General features: G+C 37.0%; 1 protein-coding gene across 1 annotated transcript in view; it reads left to right on the forward strand.

Annotated features, from left to right (window-relative positions):
* TAFA2 (TAFA chemokine like family member 2) overlaps positions 1 to 26,961 on the forward strand; it is a 372,060-nt gene that overhangs the window by 328,865 nt on the left and 16,234 nt on the right. Inside the window, exons 3-4 of the mRNA XM_040982710.1 lie at positions 11,924 to 12,076; positions 13,482 to 13,606. Of these exons, the coding sequence (XP_040838644.1) occupies positions 11,924 to 12,076; positions 13,482 to 13,606 (278 nt within the window). The remainder of the gene's footprint in view (positions 1 to 11,923; positions 12,077 to 13,481; positions 13,607 to 26,961) is intronic.

Consider the following 26,961-nt stretch of genomic DNA (forward strand, 5'->3'; position numbering starts at 1 on the left):
TCTCAAATGCTGTATGAAATGCCCACCCCAATCTCTAATATATATATTTTTAAATTTAGTCAAAGCATTCTTCTTTCACACACACAGTAAAATTGTACATCTTTGGTGTAATAAGAACAAAAACAGTGATAGATTTTTTTCAAATTCTGTTTCTCCCCAGGAAACCCAGTCTGTGAGTCTGGATCCTTTAATCTTAGGCAGGGAAGAGAAAGGTCAGGACAGGAAAACTCTGCATCTGTTGAGCTACCACTTGATATACCTGATAACCTTTTCCCCAGGGCCCTTACTTTTATTATATTTTATGATCATTGTCACACCTCATTTCTCTTTCAAGAAAAGAGAAATACATGCCTGTCACCACAACTCTGGCATCCCAACCTTACCTGGGGTGGTTACTGCATTGGAGAATATTACAACCACATGAATCACACAAATATCTGAACAATAGTATCTTTTTTTTATCTGTATTCTGCATTGGTTCAAATAAACTAAAATCCTCTAGATTTTATACTACATGGGATACATTTGGAATAGTATGTCACATAGAGTAATCTGCAAAGCAGGTGACAGTACTGTTGGTTGATCAGGATAGACTAAGTTTGTGGAAGTTAACAGCAACCTCCTAGTATTAGAGGCATTTATTTCCATGGTTTACTTTCTCACTTGCATGTCCATCATGCTTGGGAGAGAGAGAGAGTATCTCATGTCTCCTAAGTGAAACACAAGTGATTCAGGTTATTGGGTTTCCATTGTCAAGGACAAGTTACTTTGGATGATGGAGAAAAACATACTCACCCACACACTAGCTCTAAGTTTCTCAAAAGTTAAGCTTTAGCATTTTGTTTAAAATTATTTAAAGGATACATTAAAATTGTACATATTTATGGGGTACCATTTGATTTTTCAGTATGTGATTTCCAATCAGGGTAAATATATCTGCTCGAACATGCAACATTTCTTAGCTGAAGACATCCAAAACTTATTTTTATGGCTTGCTTGTTTAATTTACCTCTATATATTTGTATTCACATGTATATTCTCTCCCTCTCTCACAGAGGGAGAGAAATGGGAGGTTTTCTACCTGCTCATTCACTTTCCAGATGTCCACAACAGCCTGGACTGCAGCATGCTGAAAGGAGGAGCTAAAACCTCTATGTTGATGACATAGATCTAACAACCTGAGGCAATTCCTACTGCCTCCCAGGGTGTACATAAGTCAAAAGCTAGTTTGGAAGTGAAGGCAGGAGTCCAACTCATGTAACCTGACATTGGATGCAGGTGTCCTAAGAGGTGGCTTGACTCCCCACACCACAATCCCCGCCCCTAGGTTTTCTTTAAATAGATAAATATACAGCACATTAATGTTATCTAGAATCTTTGTACTGTGTAATAGAAGCCCAGAACTTACTCTTCTGAACTAACTGTAATTTAGTACCTATTTATCAGTCTTTACCAGTCCTCACTCCCAGTTCCCTCCTCAGCATCTGGTAACCACTACTATAGTAATTGTAATTATGTCTGCATGTATTTAAAGGCAGAGTTACATAGAGAAGAAAGGTAGAGAAGGAGAGAGAATGAGCTCTTAAGTCCACTGTTTCACTCCCCAAATGGACACAATGGCCAGAGCTTGGTCAGACCAAAGGCAGGAGCCTGGAGCTTGCTCTGGGTCTTCCATGTAGGTACAGTGGCCCAAGCACCTGGGCTATACTTTGCTCTCTTCCAAGCACATTATCACAGAGCTATATGGGAAGTGTAGAAGCCAGGATTTAACCTAGTGCCCATAGGAGATGCCAGTGCCACAGGTGGTGGCTTTACCCACTGTGCCACAGCTCTAGCCCTACCATTTTGTCATCATATTTTCAAGTTCTATGAGAACTGTTCTTTTCTTTTTTTTCAAATACTCTACTTAAAACTGGTATCCTTTCCTTCTGATAATGGGTAACTTACTTTTGTTCCTGTTTCACTGGAGAAAGCAAATCATATTCTATATCCAAATGATTGGGGTGAAGAAATGCAATACTACCAGGTATCCAAAGGAGAACCAGAAGCAGTCAGGAACAGCACTATCTGAATTTTATTCTTATTTTGTGGTTGGGCAAATTAAAAGTGTTTTGCATAGGGAAGGGGAAAATTGATGCAGTTTTCCCTTCTCTGTTCATTTCTCATGTATAATGACATCGCCTGAGGATAAAGATGATCAGAGAGTCTCAGTGCTGAAAAGGTGCCTCCTTCTCCCGAAGAGAAGTCAGGAGAACTTCAACATGCACTCCCGGTTGACACGGTGCAGTGGGAGAGAATAGAAACCTGGCCACAGTTAGTCACTCCTTATACCTGTCTCAGAGAAGTGATGTGCCTCCCAGTATCGCATGACCATCACTCCCCCTGTCTCTCCTTGGTTACCATTCAAAGACTTGCAGCACTTTATGTCATCATCAGCCTCTCTTTTTTTTCAGGAACTATCTGGAATCCAAGAATTTCAAATAGCTTATCTTCCCATAGTGATCTTTCCCTCTGTTCTATATCATCACCCCATCTTTTCTTTCATTGTGTCATCTGCAGTTTAGCAGGTGCATAAATCAAATGCCTGTAAGACGACCTTCCTACTCCTTCTTACTGAATTCACTTCCTTTTTTTCTGTCTACTCTATCCTTTCTCAGTTCTCAAAAGTCTCTCATATTTCATAGAAAAGTAGATGAAATCACATGAGAAATGACCTCGTTTTCTTACTGCCTAATCCAATCTGTCTCTGTATCTACACGTCCCAGCTTTGTTCTTGAGCCTGATTTTGTCAATTTGTCCCCACCTGCTGGGAGTTCTGAAACTGAATTTCTTCTTCCTTTTGAAGAGCTCCTTTTTAATTTCCCATTTTCTCTACTGGATTGTCAATTTCTCTTCTGTTAGAGCTTTCCAGCAAACAAGTATGCTTTTCTAGAATCCATTAAAATTTTCCCTTGACCTCATGCTTCCTTTCAGCTATTTCTGTTTCCTTCAATCCTTTACAGAAAAATACCTTGAAAGAAATTTTTGTAATTGTCTGTACAATCTTACCTCCTATGCTTGACTAGCTTTGCTTCAAACACATGCTCGCACGATTTTCACAGAGATAAATAACAGTAATCACAAAAGCTAACTTAGAAGAGTGTCTGCTATGAGACAGTATTCTGAATGATTTTTTCACATCATCTCATTCAATCCTCAAACCTAACACGTGATGATGGATATTTAAAAACTAGGCACTGGTGCTATGGCTCAATGGCTGAACCCTTAACTTACAAGCACCAAGATCGATATGGTTGCTGATTTGTGTCCCGGCTGCTTCTCTTCCTATCCAGCTCCCTATTTACAGACTAGGAATGTAGTCGATTGTGACCCAAGTCCTTGGGACCCTGTACTTTTCTCTCAATCTCTCTGTAAGTGGTGCAGGGGCTCAACAAGTCTCATCCTCCACCTTGCTGCAGTGCTGGTATCTCATGTGGGCACTGGTTCTAGTCCTGGCTGCTCTCCTTCTTAGCCAACTCCCTGCTTGTGACCTGGGAAAGTGCTATGCTATTATGGAGAATACAATGCGTGGTATAATCCCTAGAGCCCTTAAACCTACATGGGAGATCCTGAAGAGGCTCCTGACTCCAGATCAGCTTAGCTCATGACACAGTGGCCATTTGGGAAGTGAACCAGTAGATGGGAAGATCTTTCTGTCTCTCCTTCCTGTAAATCTACCTGTCATATTTAAAAGCTAAATAAATCTTTTAAAAAAAGAAAGAACAAAATTAAAAAGACTAAACTCTTGCCCAGAGATATTAGGTGACTTGCATAAAGCCAGATGGTTATTAGATTAGATTTTAATTCAGCCCCCTCTGTGAAATATTTGCTTTAAACCATTACCCTGAATTAGTTTTATTTCTATTTTACAAAAATATGTCTTCCACCATACATTAACATAAAGTTGTTAAATCTGTATAAATTTTGAAATGGCTAAATTGAGCTCTTTCCCATATGAATTATCTCATGCATTCTTTGTGTGCTATGCTATTATGGAGAATACAGTGTGTGGTACTAAGTATAATCATCTTGTTCAACAGCAGATATCCCTTCATTCTCTCATGGATGTCAAGGACCCAAGCACTTGACTTACCAGCTGCTGCCTCCCAGAGTGCACATTCCCAGCAAATTGAATGGGAAGTAAAAGGGAGATGCAATTCCAGGCATTCTCCTGTAGGAAGTTTTCCATTTTACAAGATGGAATATTAGGGCCCAGTGTAATGGCTTAATTGGCTTATTTTCCCCCTGGTAGCACTGGGATCACATGTGGGCACTGGTTTGTGTCCCAACTGTGCAACTCCCCACCCACTCCCAACCCTTGCCCCCGCTTAAGGCCTGGGAAAGCAGTGGAGGATGGCCCAAAACCTTAGGACCCTACACCCTCGTGGGAGACCTGGAAGAAACTCCTGGTGTTGATGGGCTCAGTTTAGCTGTTGCAACCATTTGGGGAGTGAACCAGCAGTTGGAAGATCTTTTTATCTCCCCTTCTCCCTGCAAATCTGCTTTTCAAAAAAAAAAAAGTACAAAGACTAAATATTAGCCCATGAGTTTTAAGTATACACCGTAATTTCTTTATCCTTCCATCTGTTCATTACACTTAGGTTAATTCCATATATTAGCTATTATAAATAATGCTATAATGAACATGGGAATTCAAACATCTCTTGGCATGCTGATTTCATGCCTGATAGATAGACCCTAGGAGTAGAAATACTGCATTGTTTGGTAGTTCTGTTTTTAAGTTTTTGAAGAAACAGCATACTATTTCTTCAATAAACAAGTTAATATACATTTTTACCAGTAAGGTAAATGGGTTCATTTTCTTCACAATATTTTTCCTTTTTTTGCCAACACCTGTTATCTTTTATATAATGGCCATTCTTTATTAAATTAAAATTTTTGGTTATCATATAATACCTCTACATTGTATGAGATATCAGACAATATTTCAACACATAAACTAATTAAACCAGCCAGTTAGTACTTGTGCTTCTTTAACTTCTCTGTTTTTGGAACCTACAGCTTCCCTCTCTCAGTTCATATAGTGTATGATACATTATTGTGAACTTTAGTTGCCCCATTTGCTGTGGAACACTGGAACCTATTAATTTGATGTCACTATTTTGGTACCCATTATCCAACTTCCCTGTATCATCCTTTCCTTCACTTTTGCTGCCTCTCACACTCCATATTCTAAGATCATATTGACTTATTTTTCAAAGTTTCCCTTATATAAGAATAACATACAGTGTTTGTCTTTCTCCATCTGGTTTATTTCAAATAACATTATTTTCTCTAGCTGCATTAATTTTACTACAAATGTCAAAATTTCATTCTCTTAATGACTAAATAGTATTCCATTTTGTACATACACCATATTTTTAGTCATTCATCCATTGATGGGTAGCTAGGTTGATTCCACATCCTTATTGTAAATTATGCTGACATGAACATAGCTACAAGTTGCTTTTGGTGTACTGATTTCATTTCCTTGGGAGATATACCCATAAGTAGAATAGCTGAATTATATAGTATATCTATTTTAGTTTTAGGAGGAACCTCCATATTGCTCTTCGTTTATTAGCATTAATTTACATTCCAGCCAATGGTGTGTGTTCCTTTTTCGCCTACATCTCTGCTGCATTTGTTATTTATATATATCTTGTTGTGGTTTTTACCATTACCCTTATGTCTAGGCATACTGAACATTTACCTATGTCTGCTTGCCATTTTATTTCTTCTATGAGCTGTTTAGATCTTTTCTTGTTTTTTAACTAGATATTTTTTTTTACAACTGAGTTTTTATATTTACTTATACATAGTCTTGATATTAACCCTTTGTTATATGTATGCTTAGCAAATATTTTCTTCTATTCTGTTGTTTTTTTCTTCATTGGGTTGATTGCCATGAATGTTACCTATGTTATGCAGAAGCTCTTAGTTTGAAATAATTTCAGTTAGTCTAGTTTCAGTTTTGTTGTATAGTTTTTCAGATTTGAAGAACAAAAAATCATTGTCTGTACTGTTTCCTTGAAGTCTCCCACTTACATGGAGGGTTTTTTTTTTTAGCTATTTTGAGTTAACTTTTATGTAGGATGATAGGCTGTGTGTATGTTTGTGTGTGTGTGTGCATGTGTGTGTAGGGGGAGAGGGTTGTCCAGTTTCAATCTTTGCATGTGGATATCTATTTTTCCCAGCATCATATACTGAAGATGGTCTTTTCTGCACTACATGCTTTCCATGCCTTTGTTAACCATCAGGAAATGCATAGCATAATTTCTGGTATCTCTACTCTCTTCCATTGATCTCTATGCCTGTTTCTATTCCCACACCATGCATGTTCTTGTGACAATATTTATATATTACATCTTGAAATCTCGCATTGTGATGCTTCCAGCTTTTTTGGGAGTGGTTCAAATATATTTGGCTATTTGTAATTTATTGTGCTGCCTTATGAATTTTAGCATTGTTTTGTGTAGTGTCTTGAAGAATGATAATAATATTTTCCTGGGACAACACTGGATCTGTAAACTGCTCTAGGTAATAAAAGCATTTTAGAATACTAATTTTTCCAATTCATGAACATGGGAAGTCTTCCCATGTTTTGGTGTTCTGTTCAAATTCTTTGCTTAAATTTATTTCAAGATATTTTACTTAATTATTTTTATAGCCATTGCGAATGGGATCAATTATTGGTGTATGACATGCTCCTGATTTTTGTATCGGTTTTAAACCCTGCAACTTCACTGAATTTACTCTATCAGTTTCACTTTCTCTTATTAGAGATTTTAGATTTCTGTATGTACAGAGTCATGTTATTTGCAAAAAACCAAATGTATAATTTAACTTTTTCATTTCATGTTAATATGCCTTTTTATTTCCTTGTCTTATCTAATTGCTTCTGATAAAACTTTGGTAGTCTACTAAATGAGAACTGTGAAGGGGGAGATTTTGTCTGGTTCAGACCTTAAGAGAAATGTTTTTTTCCTTATTCAGTATGACATTGGTTGTGGGTTTGTCATATTTAGCCTTATGTTTAGATATATTACTTTTAAACCTAAGTTGTTCATGGACTTTATTTTAAATGAATGTTGAATTTATTTAATGGTTTCTCTTTGTCTGTTAAGATGATAATGTGATTTTTAATCCTTTATTCCATTTACTTGTATTACATTTATTGATTTGATACTGATTATTGTACCTGGAGTGAAGTAATATTGTAGTTTTAATTTGACTTATAATTTTTACAAAGTTTATATTATTTTATTAGAAATTCAGATGTACAGAGAGGAGGAGGGACAGAGAGGAAGATCTTCTGTACACTGATTCACTACTTAAGTGGCCACAATGCCACTGTGCAAATCTGTGCAAATCTGAAGCCAGGAGCCAGAAGCCTCTTCTGGGTCTCCCACATGGGCACTGGGTGCCAAGTCATCGGGTCATCCTTGAATGCTTTCCCTGGCCACAAGCAGGGAGTTAGATGGGAAGTGGGGATGCCGGGATTAGAATCAGTGACCATATGGGAATCTGGCACATGCAAGGAGAGGACTTTAGCCACCAGGCTACCATGTCAGGCCTGACTTACCATAAATTTTGTGATTTTATTTTTTCAGATACTTGTTGGCAATACATATATGAACTATTTTGGGAAATATTTATTCAGGTTCATTTTCGATTTTAAGTCATTTATTCCTTTGCTATTGAGTTATTTGAATTTCTTAGACATTTATTATTTACATTTATTTACTTACCTATCTATTTATTTGAAAGGCAGAATGTCAGAGACAGGGAGAGAGAGATATCTTCTATCCATTGGTTCGCTGTCGATGGCAGCAACAGAGAAAGGCCAGGTTAAAGTCAAGAGCCAGTACTTCTTGCCAAGTCTCCCAGGTAATTGAACCATCATCTGTTGCTTTCCCAGAAACATCAGTAGGAAGCTGATATGGAGGTACAGTAGCCGAGATTCAAGTTGGCACTCTACTATGGCATGCCTGCATTGCAAGCATAGACTTACAGTGCTACTACAATGCTGGACCCTTACATGTTTTGAATATTAACCCCTTATCAGAGTCATGGCTTACAATTATTTTCTCCTATTTTATTGACTATGCTGTGATTTGGTTAATTTTTTCTCTTCTGGTCCAAAAGCCTTTTTGATCTGTGGTATTTTAATTGTGTCCTTTTTTGTTTTTATTTCCTATATTTTTAGGAAAATACCTCAAAAATTGCTGTCCAGTCTAATGTGGAGTTCCCTATGTTCTCTTATAGCAGTTTCATAGTTTCAGGTCTTATGTTTACGTATTTAATCCACTTTATTTGTATTTGGCATCAGATAAAAATCTAATTTCCTTCTTCTGCAGGTGGATTTCCAGTTGCCCCAACACCATTTATTGAAGAGACTGTCCTTTCTCCATGTATGTTCTTGGTATATTTGTTAAAACTTTGTTCTTTTTTGCTATTTGGAATGTATTACTGTTTCAGTGGACATTTGTGTCTGTTCATTTAATTGGACCATTCAGCAGCAGTTGCCACAGCTGAGCAATTCCCTCTTTTGAAATATTTTATTCTTTATTTCTATTTTTCACATCTTATGGTTTTCCTTTTACTTCATGTGCTGCCCCACCATTCCTGACCTAGATCTTGAATTCTTCAAATTCTTCAACTTCTTCCTCCTGTGTCTCTTGGAAATCATTTCACGGTAACCTTGTTAAGCCTGCGTCGTTTTATACCATGTACTGTCGTAGGTTTCTGAATTTTATATCTGCAACCAAGATCTCTTCGCTGTTTCATTTCATACATGTTTCTACCTGTTATATACCTCTTCTTGTGTGTCTAATAAGGTTCTCACATTTAACATGGCTGAAGCACAAATCTTACGCCTAACCCTCTTCTACCAAAGTCTTCCTTCCTCTGGCTTTCTCTGTCAGAAACAACAAATGCTAAATTCTTAGCCCATGTTTGAGAGTAATCCTTGATTCATCTTTGTCTTACAGCCCGTGACCAACCCATGATCAAGTCAACTTTATGCTGAAGTGTCCCTACCCTGTAACTTCTCATCTCTGCTGTTGTTAAGTCTTAAAACCCATCCCGTGTCACCTAGACTCCTAACTCCTCTTAACTTGTTTACACACTTGCCTTCCAATATCTGACAGCCTGAACCAGTACTTAAGTGAGACTATGTAATTTCTGCTCAAAGACTTTCCCTTGCAGCGAGAATGAAATCTAGTCTCCCTAGAAGCCCCTCCCTGAACTACCCACCTTTCTGACAAATTTCCCTCAACCCTCAGTGGCTCCAGTGCACTTCACCGTCTTGTGGCTCTGGGAACATGCCGCACCATTGTCTGTTTCAAAGGCTTGCCATTTGTTGTCCCTTGTGTTTGGACTATCCTCCTTGCTTGGCTCTTCATTGGGGGTGCTTCCTTCTCTTCATGCAACATCATTCCTTTTCAGGGAGACCTTCCCCCAAATTCTGAAAATATATCCATTTCTGTCCTGCACAGGTGTTTCAATCATGTTACTCTACTTTTTTTTTTTCTTCAGGAAGATTAAAATTATAATGGGCACATTTAATACTTCAGATATTTATTTTTGCTTTCTCTCCAGGAGTAAAATCTTGTTGAGGGCAGAGATAGACTGTTTCTTTGTGATTCATTGTTTCACCCTGGTAGTCGGGACCATGACTGATCCACTCAGTCAAAATGTGACTAAATGAAGTATGATGTGGAAAGCAGTGCATTAACTTGTATTGAACTTGTAATTTAAAGCATTTATTAGGTCAAAGCAAATTGATTCATTCTTAGCTAGGAATATTTTTTATAGCACATGATGATAGGGATGCAGTTCTGACATTTAATATTTTAGCTTTCATAGAGATAGATTTGTGCTTGAAACAAATGCAGAGAATATTCCCATTTACATTTGTAGTGGTGGAAAAAATATTTGTTGGATGGCAAATGGCATCAGTGTCTTGAAATTTCTGAGGATTACATGTCAAAACCGTACGCCACACCTGAGTTTCTTGGGCTTATATGTAAGTGATAGGAAGTAGATGATCTGTGTTAATTAATCTCTTTAAGAAAAATTTAAGGAAGCTGTCTTACCTGAGTTGTTGTGTGTTGGTCCCCCTTATCTCCAAGGAGAAAGTTAACATTATCTCATGCACTGATCTCATTCATTGCAGATCTCAATATATTTGTAACTATTTTTAAACTTTTAAAAAAGATTTTGCTTTTATTTGAGAGGAAGATATTACAGAGAAACAAGGAGAGACAGAGAGCGAGAGAGATCTTCCATTCACTGGCGCACTCCCCAAATGGGTGCACTGAACAGAATTAAGTGGAGCCAAAACCAAGAGCCAGGAACTTCTTAGGGTCTCCCATATGGATGCTGGGTCCCAAGGACCTGGGCCATCCTCCACAGCTTTCCCAGCTATAAGCTGGGAGCTGGATGTGAAGCTAGAGCAGCCAGGACATGAACTGGTGCCCGTATGCTAATACCACATATAGAAGATTAGCATATTGTGCCACCACACCAGTTTCTGTTTATAACTTGAAATTTTCAATATCCATCTTAATTTTTTCAAATTGTTAAAAGCATGATATTTCAATAAATGGTTGAGTTTAAGCTTTTTCTAATTTTTCACAGGTAAAACTTACACATTGTTTCATAATGGGGTTAATACGTAAAAAAACCAAATGACAGATATAGCAGTATTTTAGACAAATTATAACTTTTAAGAAAGGATCTTTTTTTATATTTTAAAATTAGATTTTATGGAGAGCAAGCTTCCATCCACTGGATCGCTGTCCAAATGGATGCATTGGCCAGACCTGAGCCAATTTGATCCAAGGCTAGCAGCCAGGACTTCTTCCAGATCTCCCATGTGGGTCAATGGAACTTGAGCTATCTCTGCTGCTTTCCCAGGCCATAATCAGTGAGCTGGATGGGAACTGGAGCATCCAGGACACAAACTACCACCCATATGGAATGCCAGCCCTGCAGGCTGAGGATTTCCATGCAACGCAACCAATGCCAATCCCCTAAACTATAACTTTGTCACAGAGTGGTAAATGAGATATGAAGTTTGAATCATCCAAAAGCTCAGCAGCCTTACTCTAAAGGTTAACAAAATGAGTGTCAAAAGCTGACCATGCATAGGAACTGGGTTTCCAGGTATCTACCAGACAAAGAGAAGTTCACCCAAGCTTTAGCTGCCATTGGTGCGATTCAGTAACAACTGTACCCTCGGGCAAAATTTAAAGGAATGACTTTGGTCTCTGAGACTAGTAGAACTTTCGGTGAAATGGGAGTGATTTAAACAAACAAACAAATAAAATCACTGGGTTTGTTTGCTTTCAGAGCCCCTAGACAAAAGAATGCTGTTGATGTACTCTTGCTGTCTGCTGTGCTTCCTGAGAGGAGATCTCCTGTCTGCTCTTTACACTGCCCTAAAAGAAAGGACAGTAGCAGCATTCAGCTGCTTTGAGAATAGTTTGAGAATCAGCCCCATGGAAGGGTCCTTGTGCAGGGCTTTGCTGTTCTCTGATTATCACACCGAAGAAAACAGTATGGAACAAGTTATATAAAAATAGTTTTTGATGGCACCACATCTTGCCTCTCTATTTGAGACTGTTTTAGTCACTCATTCTAATCTAGTTGCTAATTGTTCTTGCTTCACCAAGCATTTACTGACAGAAATGGCCCTACCGCATTTAGAAAGAAAATCAAATCTGCATTTATAGAGTAAGCATCATAGTATTTCTAGTTTCATGCATGGTGGATTCCTTATAGAGCTATATTTAATGTACTGCTAATTAAAAAGAGGAGGAACAACGTATTCGACACTTTCCTAATGTTGTCTTATCTTTTGTTTCTGTTGGCACAGCTCATCATGTTAAAACGGGAACTTGTGAGGTGGTGGCACTCCACAGATGCTGTAATAAGAATAAGATAGAAGAACGGTCACAAACTGTTAAGTGTTCCTGCTTCCCGGGACAGGTGGCTGGCACCACAAGAGCTGCTCCATCTTGTGTAGATGGTATGTCTTCTTCCCTTGGTGGCTGTGATAGTGAAGCTGGTAACTGTTGAGAACCAGAATCCCCTTATAATGCTATCAGCTGAGGTCAGTTCTAGGGGATGACCCTATCAATCACAGGGTTGAAGTGACATTAGTTGGGGAACATTTGAATTCTAAAATCCTTTGGAAGTAGATCTCAAATCTTACATGGATCAGCACAAAAAGTATTATAGTGAAGTTTCATTTAGTCTATTCTCATTTTGATATCATAAAATATTAATTTCCTTGCAGAAATGGGAGGGAAGAATGTACATAAATTAATTAGGAAAGTTAATATAAAAACCCATAAGTTAATAGTAAGGGTCTAAACTCATGGATGGTGTTTAACAATGAAAAAATTATTATGCTATATTTGAATTAATGTTTAGCTGTGCATAAAATTCATATAAAATATTGACTTTTGTGAAAATGCAATAACATATGGATTCATTTTTTTGAGAGTTCAATTGAGTGTAATAAAATGCAAACCTTTACAGTAATTTATTTAAAATATACTCCATAAATAGGAATTTGTTAAGTACTTTATCAGCATGGCATATTTTACATAATGATGTTACTTCTCACAGGAAAAAATAGCATTACATTGTGTTGTACAAATGCCTACTTTTAAAAATATATGTTTTAGAGGCAGAGAGAGAGAAAGAGAGGTAATTAGACACAGAGACCTTCCATATTCTGGTTTCCAGCTTTAGCCCAAGGGTTCTAAGCCAGTAGTGTGGAACTCTACGCATGTCTCCCTGTTGAGTGGCAGGAACCCAATAACTTGGTTTTGCTGCTGCCTTCCAAAAACTGTCTTAGCAGCAAGGTGGAGTCAGAGATTGGAGCTAAGAAGGAAATCCAGGCACACAGGCCAACCATATATAATTTTTGTCAATTAAACATTTTTTTAAAAATGTTTTGCTAATGCTCCATAGTATACTTCCTGATTTTCATCTTATTTGTGAAAAAATATTACATTGATTCTAAAATTATTCTAAACTGCATTTTCTTGTATGTTTATATAAATCAACACATGGACATGTTGACATGGCTTTTCCCCCCACTCTACCAGTTCCCATGAAGCCTGTATTTTCACATTAAAATAAAGGTCAACCTTGTGATTTCAGTTGACAGTATTGTATTGTAGCTTGTGTGTTTTTACCACGATAAAATGAAATTTAATATAAAGACAAATTCTTTCAGTGAAGAACTCTCTTAGAAGAGACATGGTGTTTTAGAAAAATTGCTTAGATATAATGTCGTTAAGGACAAAACATCAGTCTCCAGTGGTGGGAAAAAAGAAACAACCTTGTCTTTTATTCCTTTTTTAACAGGCGTATAGAGAACTACTAATCCCAAATGAAAACATTTCTTCTCTCTCTTACAGCTTCAATAGTGGAGCAGAAGTGGTGGTGCCACATGCAGCCCTGTCTAGAGGGAGAGGAGTGTAAAGTTCTTCCTGATCGGAAAGGATGGAGCTGTTCCTCCGGGAATAAAGTGAAAACTACCAGAGTAAGTGGACAACCCGCTTGTATCCGAGCACCCCCGAGGCAACAGAGAATGGGCATGTGCAGTGTCAGCTTTAAGTGGTGATAGCGGAAATGGCATAGACTTTTACACCGTGTGGTTGTTCCATTTTTCCTCTGGTTCATTTTTCATAACCCATCTTCAATGCACCCAGATGACATTTCCTGTGGATTGTCATCGACTCTCATTGCATCTGATAAGCATTGTTTGTACCCTAATGAATTAGTGGCAGAAGTGCCCTGAGAGTACCTGTTCAATTTGGGAAAGGGGCCCCAACCCCCTTTTCTCTGCTGAATAAATCTGAATAAATTTAGCTAAAAATTTATTTTATATACTAGGATATTTCAGAAGTTCATAGAAAAATTAGATAAAAATGTATATTTTGGTTTTAAAAAGTTTGAAATGCATGCATTTTTTCATATTACATGTATTCCACAAATTTTTGAAGATCCATGATATAACTCAATAAAAATTTTCCACACCTGACACAACAGTCTAGTGGCTAAAGTCCTCATCTTGTATCCTTTGGTTCATGTTTTGGCTGCTCCACTTCCCATCTAGCTCCCTGTCTGTAGCCTGGGAAAGCAATAGAGGATGGCCCAAAGCTTTGGGACCCCGCACCCTTGTGGGAGACCTGGATGAAGCTTCTGGCAGGACATGATTAATATTGATTTATTAAAAGCATCTGGCGGTACAAAATTTTCCTGTAAGGTACTTATATCATAAAAGGCTCTTTTATAATACTATTAATTATCAGTTCAAAATAGCACTCATATAAATTTGCTGAGGTTTTGATATTATGAAACAGAAACAAAACAATAAGCTTTGTTTCACCAAATCCCATGCTTTTGTTACTTCAGTGGACATTTATTGACTAGTTTAAGTGTATAACTATATGCTGAACAAAGTACTTGATGTGAATTAGCTCATTTAATTCTCTTAATGACCCAGTGAAGATAACATCATTATCTCTTTTTTACAGACGAATAAACTAAAACATCAAAAAGTAAAGTGACTTCCCAAGTTCATATACCTAATTAATTGGAAAGCCAGGATTCAAACCACATAGTCTCATTCCAAAACCTAATCTCTTAACCTATGTTTTCTGTAAGTTAATTGGATGTGTTCCTAAGTAACAGTAATGAAAGCTTATTATAGTTATTTTGATATGAAGTGAACATTTAAATTTATCTTCTTGTATCATGACATGAAAGAGTAGAGACCAAATGGCATAAACTGTTGTGAAAATTATTTTTAGAAATGCTGTTTTCTCTCCCTATTTGTTTCTCTTGTGCTCAATAACCTACAACTGCTTATGTTTCTGATTCACAAATTCTATCCTGTGAAACCAAAAAAATTCAATAAGAGACTGAGAACTGGTGGATAGGGAAAGTTACATGCAGATTCTATCTTTGGTTTAGTTGGGAGACATTGTTCCACATACATACAGGAGAGAACCTGCTGGCTGTCTTTCATCTGTTTTGCTCTGAAGAGTGAATGGTAGTGGAGGACCTCATTTAGTTGTCTGAAGGAGAAATGATGCAACTGTATGTATTGGATGAAACTGGTTTATAGATCTGCTCCAATACTAGAGGTCCATGATTCTCATTTTGGAAAAGAAAAATCATGTTACATAAAAAGGCTAGAAAGAATTTGAATACCATCAGAATAAGTTATTATTAACATTTTATAAGAGAAAATACTGGTGCTAAGAAAAATCTCAGCTGAAGAAACATCAATATTTTTAAAAGACCAGACAAAGTATGCCATTAAGAATGTTAGTTTGGTTCATGCAAGGATTTGGATACCATAAACGAAGCGATGTTTTCAAGGCCTTCAGGTTACTGTTGCTTTGCCATCCCCCTTGAAATGGTACAAAAGCGTAGGAGATAAGAAAAATCTTTGAAACCGTAATGTGACTTTGCCCACGGTGGAAGTGTTGGGCATAAGTAATTTTCAGTGTGCATCAGTGGGAGCAATATCATTGAGAGGAAACTTGGTTTGTCATTTGTGCCATTGGTGCTATAATCCCTTTGCCAGCCATCAGTAAAGTGGCAGCGGGCGCTGTGAGCCAAGAAGCCTTTGGTGCTTTGACATGGCTATTCTCTGCTATAAATGGGAGGTCCAAATAAGCAGGAATATGTTACAGCATAACTCAAGAGCTGCTCTTCACCAAAAGGTATTTGAGTTTTTATGCAAGATATGTTGATATTACAGGATTATCACTGTAAGCAGAATGCCTTGAGAAATGATTAGAATTTGCAATTAGGAGCAGCTTCCTTTATAATTGCCTGAACCCAATCTGGAGTGTTTGGCTAAGCCTAACATTAGAAAAAAAGGGCAGCCAGCCAAAAACAGCAATTAGGCTTGCATGAGCTCAACAGAAACTAGTGCTACCTTGCAGAATAAAAATTTGATAATTCCCCACCTAAGACTAATTCAGAACCTACATTGCAGTTATCGCAAATGGGACTTACACCCTCCTGTCTTTGTACTAGATTCAGGAAATGTTTCCATCCTGACCCAGTTTCTGTTCATCCCAACAAAGGGAAAGTGAAGGCATAAAGAGCCTTTAGAAAGCATAGATATTTTGTTGCATGCTTGTTATTCAAAATTCCAAGAATTTAATCTGAAGAGAATGGAGCATGCAATATATATTTTCCCAAGCCCATTTCTTGTTCTGAAAGTAGGAAAAAAAAAATTGCAGCTATCTGACATCCTAATTATGTCTCATGTTGCTTTAAGATCTAAGTTACAGAGAAAGGAAGAGTCCTATAAGGCTTTTGGTTTCAAACTCACTTTCAAAGATAAACAATGAAGAACTTCTCAGAGTCATTAATAAAAGAATAGGCTTCCCAATGTGAAAGAGCACCTAATTATAAGCTAATTATGCAATACAGAAGTAGCGAGGGGAAAAAGTGTTGTGGAGCTTGTAAGCTGTGAGGGGAAAAAAAAAGTGTTTAGCATTGTGGAATCATCAGAAAGAACCAGACTGCAATTCCTTTTCTATTAGTGTTTTGATGTCCTTTTTCTGTGCAAGATCTAAAGGAAGTATCACTCTGCTTGTATAATCTAGATCCTTTCTCACATGAGCACTGCGTGCCAGACCGCAGTGGTCATTGTAGTCATTATGTCTGATTCTTACCTAAGGAAAAAGGAACTTTATATTACACAAGACTTTCTGTTGTCATCAGAGAGATTATCTGTATGAATCACAAATCTCAAGTCTGTTCACTTTTCATATGCTTATAAGAAGAAATTTCCTGGGTAATTTTAAACTAATTGGAATTCTTTCAACTTTATTCACCCACTTAAAATGCCTTAAGCAGATAAGAACTCTAATTTTAAACGTTTCTTCAAATAGAAATGAATTTTACAGACATAAAATATGATTTTACTTCATTGTAATTACAATGTGAATGAACAAATACTAAGAATCTCCTATGCCTGATGTTCTGTCAGAATAGTGCTCATAATGCATTTGAGGCAACAAAAGTAAATATGCAAGCATTTACTTAGTCTTACCCTGTGCTGGTCACATGGCTAAGTGCATTGCAGGTGTTTGTTTAATTTACCCAAGCACATCAGGTACCAAGGAGAGTACTGAAATGTATGATGACATGATATGTGCCCACAAGGTGTATGCCCTTGTCTGGGTGAGTGGATGGTATGTAGTTGTGTAATTCTTTCCTGACAATAAATACTGGAATCAATGATAAATAACAGTCAAGATTAACTTGATAGAAATAATGGCATAATGCCAGCCTATAGTTCAGCTTCTTCAGCTGGAAAAAAAATAAAAAGACATTGAAATAGATTCAATTTCAAGTTCCTCTGACCCAACGTTTATTCCTTTGTTTCATGTGCCAAGGACATTCCTAACTTCCTTTCCAGCTAAATTTATGTGATGTTAATAACTGGCTAACCTCAGAAAATAGATAAGTATAAGGGTTTTAATTCCTTCGATAGTGTTTTGTAATGTTTTCCTGATTAAAGCCTCAAGTCATCCCCTCCCCTTATAGATGATATTTTTTACCAGCGCTCAGTGACTGTTCTGTTGGTATTTAGGAACAGTGTGCCCAGAGGGTGCTATTTCAGACTGAAGGCAAGGAAAACTACAGTGGAAGAGAATAAAATGTGTTTCCTTAAACTTAACGTAGTACAGTTTCTGTGGCTCCTTCAATCCTCATGCAAATTTAAGTGCAGGTTTGCATGGTGTAGTTATTTCTTGCTTAGCAGCCCTTTCTTAACAGGCACATTCCCATTCATTTGTCTTCCTGTCACCCCCAGTCAGGCCCTAAATTGCAGTCTGGTTCATAGCCCAGAGCCTAATCACCTTCTGGAAGGTGGTTTTCAGATTGTTTTTATGGTATCCATAGCAAGAAATACATCTCACACGTGTTACCTACATAAATATACATACCATCTTAAAACTAAAGTTGCACTTTGCTATTTTATTTTTCCTTTCCCTTCTTTCATACTATCTCAATCTCATGAACTGATTTTTTTAGCCTGTTCATATATTGGCAGCTTCCAGTTTGACAAATATTACTTTAGGAATTAGTATTAAGATTTCTTATGTCTCTGCTGTATGAAACTGACAGCCAGTATTAATCTACAGAGATGTAAAGTACCTGAAAATTAATTTTCAAATAAATTTTGCTTTCATATTTAATTAAAAAATTTTTAATCAATATTTTAAGGTAAACATTTCATAAGATCTTATAAATGTATATTTTTATGGTACAGAATATGTAACCTATGTATAATCCAACATTCCAAGAGTCTCTTATCTACAATTGTTCTAAATTCTGGGCACAGCACAGAAAAGCAAAAAACAGGTGAGAATCACTGACCTAGAGTCCATAATTCTAATATGACACATGACTTTCTTTTTGCTGTGATACCAAATTACCACAAATTTAGTGACTTAATACAACATCCATTAGTTATCTGCAGGTCAATTTAGCAACCAATCAAGGAATGAAAATTTGGATATTCTATCTTTGGAATTTTGCCTACAGCACAAGAGGAGACTAAGTAGATAAATGTATTTTGTGTTAGATGATGACTGATATTATGGGGGGAAAAAAGACAAGCAAAGGGAATGGAGAATGCTGGGTAGGAAGTTTGTGTATTTGATGGGAACCTCCAAGGAGGCAAGGGGGGAGCCACATGGCTATTCAGAGGAGCAGCTTTCTAGATGAAGCAAAGAACACGTACGCTAATGTAGATGAGTGTTGCCCTGGGAAAGTGGTATCTGGTGGTGCTTGTGACTGGAGTGATAAGAAGGGCTGGAAAGGGCACATAGGGCATGCCATTAATGGCTTAAACTGTCCTATGTTAAACAGAGTGAAAGTGGAACCATTAGACATAATGAAAAAAACTGTGGGAACAGTATACTTTGTTTTTTTTTTTTTTCATTTTGTTTTGTTTTAAGGATGTAGTTATTTTGATTGGAAAGGCAGATGTACAGAGAGAAGAAAATACAGAAAGATCTTCTGTCTTGTTGCTTCACTCCTCAAGTGACCACAACAGCCAGAGTTGAGCCAGTCCTAAATCAGGAGCCAAGAACCAGGATCCAGCATCTTCTTCTGGATCTCCCCTGTGTGGGTTCAGTATCCAAAGCCTTTGGGCCATCCTCTACTGTTTTCCTAGACCACAAGCAGGAAATTGGATGGGAAGTGGAGCACCCACCCAGGACATGAACTGAGGTGCAAATGGGATTCCAATACATGCAAAGCAAGGATTTAGCCACTGAGCCATTGCATCAGGCCCTGTGCTTTATGTTTTACATTAATATCTATTAATACTTAAGTCATTTAACCTAACAAAAAATCAAATGTGATAGAATACCTTAAGAGGAGTAGGTAAATCAACTGAATTTGAACTGTGGTAATGCAGCAGGGAGGAGAAATCCACCATGGGGAGAGGGTTCGGGGAGGGGTGGGGGGAATCCCAGTGCCCATAACGCTGTGTCACATAATGCAATACAATTAAAAAAAAAAGAGGAGTAAGTGAAGTGTTTTTGACAATGTAATAAGAGGTGCAGATGTTAAGTAAATGAAATTCATATTAGATAAAATTTGAAATCTCAAATAATAGGAACATTTGAAGCAAATACATAAGGAACTATGTAAATCATTATTTTAAGTTTTTAAATGAAGGAGTATGGACAGAATGGGTTAACTTACTGAATAGAATTTTTTTCCCTCATGTAGATGTTGAGTTCTACAAAGGTGAAATAACAGCTAAGTGCCTAAGACACAGGTTTAATACAAGTAACATTTAAAGCCTGCTGTTTTAAATTTATTAGCTACTTCCTTAATTAACAATAATTTAATGGAGCCAAGAGTGCCTTGATATTTATTTAGAGAGTTATTAGAAACTAATTCAGAGACCTTTTCAAATTTATCATTAGGGCTATATATCCAAAACTTGGGCTGTATTATTTCTTTAACACAAGAATGGGCAGTATGTAAATGCTTGAAGTTCCTGTAAGATTTAGAAGTTTCTATAGAATTTTTCTATAGTCCAAACTGGGAGCTCCATAAACCAGTCATGGATTAGACCAACCACTTTTCAAAAAGCAGATGGCCACTACCTCACTGCCTTGTGATAGGTTTTTTGAGAACAACGATTACATTGAGAATGTCTTTGTAAAACTCTGCTGGGTAAAAGCTGAACAAGTGTTGAGATTGTTATTGACTCATCAGAAATTTCTGCTTATTTATAAGGCAGTCAAGTACACTTATAGAGTAGAAGTTATATGCTCAGAAAACCAGAAAGTCAAGTATGATCAGTAAATATACTCATAAAAGCATCAAGCCAGTTGGTCACACTGCCCTGACATTTGATCAAGCTTTATTCCCAATGTTTCTAATGGGTTCTGTAATGAGATTACTATTTAAAACTGCAATTCAAGGAAGATCAGATATCCTTCATGAATAGAGCAGGCAAAATATAGAGCAGGCTGGGTAGTTTATAAGGGATAGAAATTTCTCACTGTTCTAGTGGTTGAAGTATCAAGACCCTGAAAGATTAGTTGTCTAGTGATGGCTGCTTCCTGCTTCCAAGATTGTTCCTCCAGAAGGAAAGAATACAGTGTCTTCATGTGGTGGAAGGAAGAAGGACATGTAAACCCAATGCCACAGCAATGGTGAAATAATATTTTATCAGAAGCAGCAAATTAAGCTACTTCCTGAAATGCTAGCATCACAAGCTGGCTTTGTTCCAGTTCCAGGTGCTCCACTTCCAGTTCAGCTCCCTGCCAAGGAGCCTGGGAAAACTGGGGCTGATTCCCACTTAATTTTACCTTGCCTCCAATGTGGGAGACCAGGATGGTTTCTGGCTCCTGGCTTTGTGCTGGCTATTGTTGCCTTCTTGGAAGTGATCCAACGGAGGAGGGGGTGATTCTCTCTCTGCACCCCATCACTTTGTGTGTGTCTCTGAAACAATGACTTATCAAGCAAATACATCTTTCATTAAAGCAGCAAGTGACCTGAAAACATGAAAAATATAGAGAGCCTTGATCCCATTCACAAAAAAGATTTCTGATGGTATATGAGCCTTGTAAGGGCCCTATGTCTTAGTATCACATTGGTTACACCTCTACATACATAGTCTCCCTCTGCCAGCACCCACCCCCAGCAAACAGATCAATCTATTTGTGATCTTTGATAAAGCTGTTTTTATGTCATTCTCGCCTACTTGATAGCTTAAAATAGTTTCCATTCTTGCTTTTGTGTATTCAATGGGTTTAGACATGTATAATGAAAGGGTTCGCTATCATGCTGTCAGTGTTTTCACTGCCCTACAAATCCTAAGTGTTGTATTTATTCTCTTCTCCCATGGTTCCTAGTAGCTCTCATCTTAGTGTCCCCATAGTTGTGCCTTTTCCAGAATGTAATGTATTTGGAATCATGCGTTATATATTATTTCACACTGGCATTCCAGTATGGGATCTGGACATCCCAACTGGCAACTTCACCATCAAACCAAATGCAGGATGGCAATTCTTTTATTGACGTACTTACCTTATGTTTTCTCTGGCCTTCTTAAACTGATATACTATCTAACTGATACATTAGGAAGCCTACAGATGAGCAGGTGGAGGGAAACATCAAAGCTTCTACTGTAAAAGCTCATACTTACTAGAATAGTCAAAATCTAGAATCAGTGCAGGCACTGATGTGGTACTAGTCTTAACACAAAGCAGTACAACCAGATCAAACTGGAAGAAAGTTCACAGGCTTTTTCAAAAACTAAACATACTTGTCTCAGATGTCAACCAGTTAGGCTTCCAATATTCACCTGAGAGAATTAAAACTGGATCTACTACTAATTCTACTTTTGTTCGAATGCACGTGCTGGGGGCATGCCAGTGACACGGAGGCCTGGTTCCTGGCTTTGACCTGACACAGCCCCAGCTCCTGTAGCATTCAAGGAATGAATCAGCAGGTGGGAGCTAGTTATTCATCTGTCTCTCAACTAAACAAATAAAAATGGAACAAGAAAACAGTGATCCTGAATTACCTAAATCTAAAAGATGTATGTTATAAAGGGGAAAATACCCACATATGATATTGAATTTTTAAAAATTTCATGTTTATCATACCACATAAAGTAGCTCTAAGACTTGTAGTCAGGGCCAAGTGATGCAGTACAGTGGGTTAAACTGCCGCTTGCTACAGTAGCATCCCATTTTGGAGTACTGGTTTGAATCCTCACCACAGTGCTTCTTATACAGCTTCATTCTAATGCACTTGGAAGTAGTAGAAGTGGGCCTATTTACTTTGGGACCCTGACACCCATAAAGGGGAGAAGGGTGGAATTCCTTGATCCTGTCTTTTACCTGACTCAGACCTGGCTGTTGCAAGCCTTTGGGGAGTGAAACAATGGATGAAAGTTTCTTCTTCCCACCTTCACTTCTTTGTTTCTCACTTCTCTCTCCTTTTTTTCCCTCTCCTTTCTCTTGCTCTGTTGCTCTGCTTTTCAAATAAATAAACAAATCTTTGTATTGTAGTCATAAAACATTGCAGAGTTTCATATCTGGCTATTGAGATTAATAGGCAAGGAGTTTCATTTTTTGTGGGGATACTATACTGTAATAATTTAATTGGAATTTATTGTGAAAATGCTGCAGCACTGAAGTTTGCTAAAAAAGTGAAAAAAAAATGCTGAAGATTTCATAATGACTCCGTATGATTTCTGTTAGCTTTGCTTTAAATGTGAATAGTGGTTGTGTTTCCAGGATGTAAATAACTATCAACCTATCCATATTATCTAGCTACTATCCGCCCATGCATGCTTAGGTCTTATTTAACTGTTAGGAAATGCATGATATGTTCTGCTGAGAAAGCCATCTAAGGTATGACTATTAAAAGTCATTGTTTGGGTTGTGTCCCATTACCTGAAGTTATTCACTTGTGGCCTTGAGAATGTTATGTCCAGATATGCGTCTAAGTTGGTGTGACTGTGAGATTGAGACAATGTTTTGCCTGTGAAATGGCTTATTTTGTAGATTAAATTCGTTAATGTGTATACAGTGCTTCAAACAGTTTCTGGACAAATGTAGGGGTTACTGTAGGGGTTATATATGCTGATTGAATAAAACACATAAATCAAACACATTGTTCATGGAACAATAAAATGAGCTAGTTTTTTCATAACTCAAAAGTAAGCATTATTATTCCACAGTACTCACTCCTGTTCAATAAATACTAATGCAGTGAGATAACAAAGCTTCATTTGAAAGATCTAGTTGCATTCAAAAAGAAAAGGCAAATGTATTGGGAAATACTGGGGAATGGTCTGTCATCACCTCTTCCATTTTGAATCAGCCAAAGAACACATCCTACATAGGAACTACAGAGCTGGAATAAATGATTGCAATGCTTATGAAGAGCACAGGGTCTGGGATATTCCAGTTATCACAGATAAGCCAGGTAGGAACTGCAATAGGAAGCAAAGGAAGTGTATAGGTGCACTTCCCAGGTCTCTACTGCAAGAGGAGAAGCATTATTTTCTTCTTTACATCCACCTGACATGGGACTTTTCAGCATCTTTGGATTGCTTATCAAGGCTACAATATGAAGAGGCTTTTTTTTCCTGAACTTTCTAATTGGGGCTTTACTCGACCAGTATTTCCAAGTATTCTGTTGCAATTCAAAGACATTTTCACAAAAAGTCCATCTCTACATGATTAAAATGTTCTATTAAAGGGGAAGTAGGATATTATGCTGGTCCTGCATGCTAGGTTTTTAAAAATATTTTTCCTATTTTAAGTTTTCGTAGTTTGCCTGTAGCAGTTTAAGATGAAGTTAGCCTGGAGTTGTGTTTGCAGCAGTAAAGGATTGTTTTATTGAGTGCTGAGGCACCGTGCCTGCTTTGGTATTACTAACACAGCATTAATGCTCCTACTAAATCACAAAAACAACTCATAGAAACTGATGCAGAAAGTGTTTATAGAGACTCAGCAATTAGCAGAGGCCAATAATTCGTATTTATGGAATAACAAAATCTCAAGTGATTTCCTTAGACCTCACCGTACACATCAACCAAAATATGTTGTAATACAAAAGTTTTTAAATTCAGGAAACTGAAAAAATCTGAGTATGTATGGTTTACATAGTGTACTTTCTTTATAATTTGTAATGACTCTAGTATAATATTTGAAAATAATGCAGGATCTGTCCTATTCTTCACATAGAAAATGCATGGCATTGTGAAGGATAATAATCATAGTACCAAAGAGCTAGATATATTTCATATCTTAATGATGTAATAGTTAAGTCTTAATTAAATAATTGTTTTGAAAATATTTATTTTAAAATACAGTTTGAAAGTGTTTCAGTTGCACTTATATTTTTACTGTCCGCATAATTGTGTTTAACCTTCACAGAAGTGTGATGAGAAAGGCATTAGCTCTATTTTTAGGTAAGGAAATTTTTTTTAACAATAAAATAATGGAACCTTAATGAGGAACCCAAAGTTAATAACCATCAACACTATGAGCAGGTGATGTCCTTAACCTTTCTTAAACATTTCATTATGCTTGTCCGTCTGCTTCTCTGAACATCTGTATTCCTCACTGTTACCTTCATAACATCGTATCTATTGGTGAGCAGTTTGCATAGAGTGCACTGTATAGTAGTTGAATTGAATTGCTCATGGAAAAGAAAGGGAAAAGTTGAAATCCGTGTAATTTTTATTGTTTGTTTTATGCTAAACTAGCCATATTCCTTTCTAGTATAAATTTTCATTATTATCTGGCAGTTTTTTTTTAAAAAACCAAGTCAATAAATTTAAGGGAACTTTGAATAATAAAAATTTCCAATATTGCTGCCTTTTTTTTTTTCTGTCCCAGTGGCTAAAGTTTTTGTCTTAGTAATCCATTCAAAGTTTAAAGATTTTAGTTTTCCAGTATTATCAAATTCAAATTTCCATGATAAGGGTAGTTACTCTAATTCCCTGCAAACACAGTTCATTATATTTCTAGAGCAAACATAATAAGAATTCAGGAAAGCAGGTTTAAATCAATACTATGCTTGATTTACTGAAAGATGTAGCTACTCTTACTATAAGCAACTATTAGCTAATTTGTATTTCATATATTCTAAGAAGTTAAGCTTGAGAACAACACTGATTCCGAACGTGATTGCAATGTATAGATTCTCTGTTGGTGGGAGAGTGGATGGTGACTAACACCAATTCATCAGTGAGGTTGAACCTTTAACCATACATCTGGTTATGTCTTCAAAATATACCACTACTGCACTCCAAATGAAGCCTGAGGAGCTTGCAGAATGTAGTTTGGTATGCAAAGAGACGTTGGACAGTGAGAGTGGCGAGTGACTGACTGTCCAGGAGAGGATAAAAATCAGGAGAAATGAGTTTAGTTTTTGTGGTCACTAAAACCACAGAGTAAATGGTCAGTGTTAGACAGAGTTGTGTAAAGTCTATACATGCTTTTATATCCCTGTAAAATGTCAGAGAGCAGTAATAAATCAGGGATCTGCAAAGATCGGCTTCCTAGCAAACCCTCTTGTTTCTGATTTTAAGCACAAAGTGCTACACTCAAAGAGTAAGATGAAATAAGAAGTAGAAGGGCTTAACTTGAATCATTTGAATTTTTTGTTTCTTTAAAGTGCATTGAGACAGACACACACAGATTGACAGAGCTGTCCCAACTGCTACTTCAATTGCCCAGTGTCCCAAACATTCACAGCCAGGTCTACTCAAAGCCAGTAGCTTGAAACTCTGGCTTCAGCGGTGTGGATGGCAGAGGTACTGCAAACATTACCTACTGCAGCTCAGGAGACCGGAATTACAAGTAGTGGTGGTACTTAAACCTTGGTGCTATGATATGAGATGTATGTCTCAAGCCACATTTCAACTGCTTTATTAAAAAGCTGTTTCTGAATTAATTTTAACATCTGAAGTTGGATTGAAATGAGTGTGGGGCTAGGGATCATGGATGCATTTAACAAAAACTAACTTACTTCTTTGCTATAGATGAAAGCTGGGTCTTAAATATGTACACAATTTTATTTTAAAAAATTTTTAAAAATTACCACACACACATGAAGGCAAGAAGCAAAAGAATTTCCTTCTATCTATCTTTCAAGTAGATGAGAATAAATAAATAATCATTAATACAATTGTAAAAGAGTGTGTAACTTCTGAGCTGATGGAAGTAATGATAGATTAAAAACAGTACAAAACAACAATAACAACAACAACAAACCGAAGATAGCCAAAGGAGTCTAGTGATTTAAATAAGGAACGCTCAAAGAATGGTAGATTTAAATTCAAACTTATCAGTGATCATATCAAATGCAAATAGGCTGGATGATTCAATTAAAAGTCAACTATGAAGATTCTCAATCTAGATCAAAAGCTCACAAGTATACGATATCTATAAGATATATCTTAAATAAAAAAATTTTAGTTTAAAAAGATATGTTAAGCAAACGCTAACTTCAGAGAGCTGATATAATGATATTAACACTCAAAGGAAGTTTTAGTAAAACTTTTTGCCAAAGAGGGAAAAAGCTTATTCCCTCAGTAAGGAAACACGCGACGATTTAGTGCTTACATTCGTTTCAGAGGAATTAGCAGCAATAATATTTATTGAGTACTCACCATGATCAAGCATTGTTCTAAGCACTGGACACACCTTAGCTCATTCAATGATCACCCAGGATCTAGGTTTGATCATTATTCTCTTTTTACATATGAAAAGATTGAACATTGAAGAGATTTCCAATGTTCTATCACCTATGAGCACTGCAACTGGAGTTAAACATAGGCAGTCTAACCTTGGAATTATGAAAATC

Source organism: Ochotona curzoniae, unplaced genomic scaffold (assembly GCF_017591425.1).
Source record: "Ochotona curzoniae isolate NIBS_2020 unplaced genomic scaffold, NIBS_Ocur_1.0 contig_1014, whole genome shotgun sequence".
Taxonomy (NCBI): Eukaryota; Metazoa; Chordata; class Mammalia; order Lagomorpha; family Ochotonidae; genus Ochotona; species Ochotona curzoniae.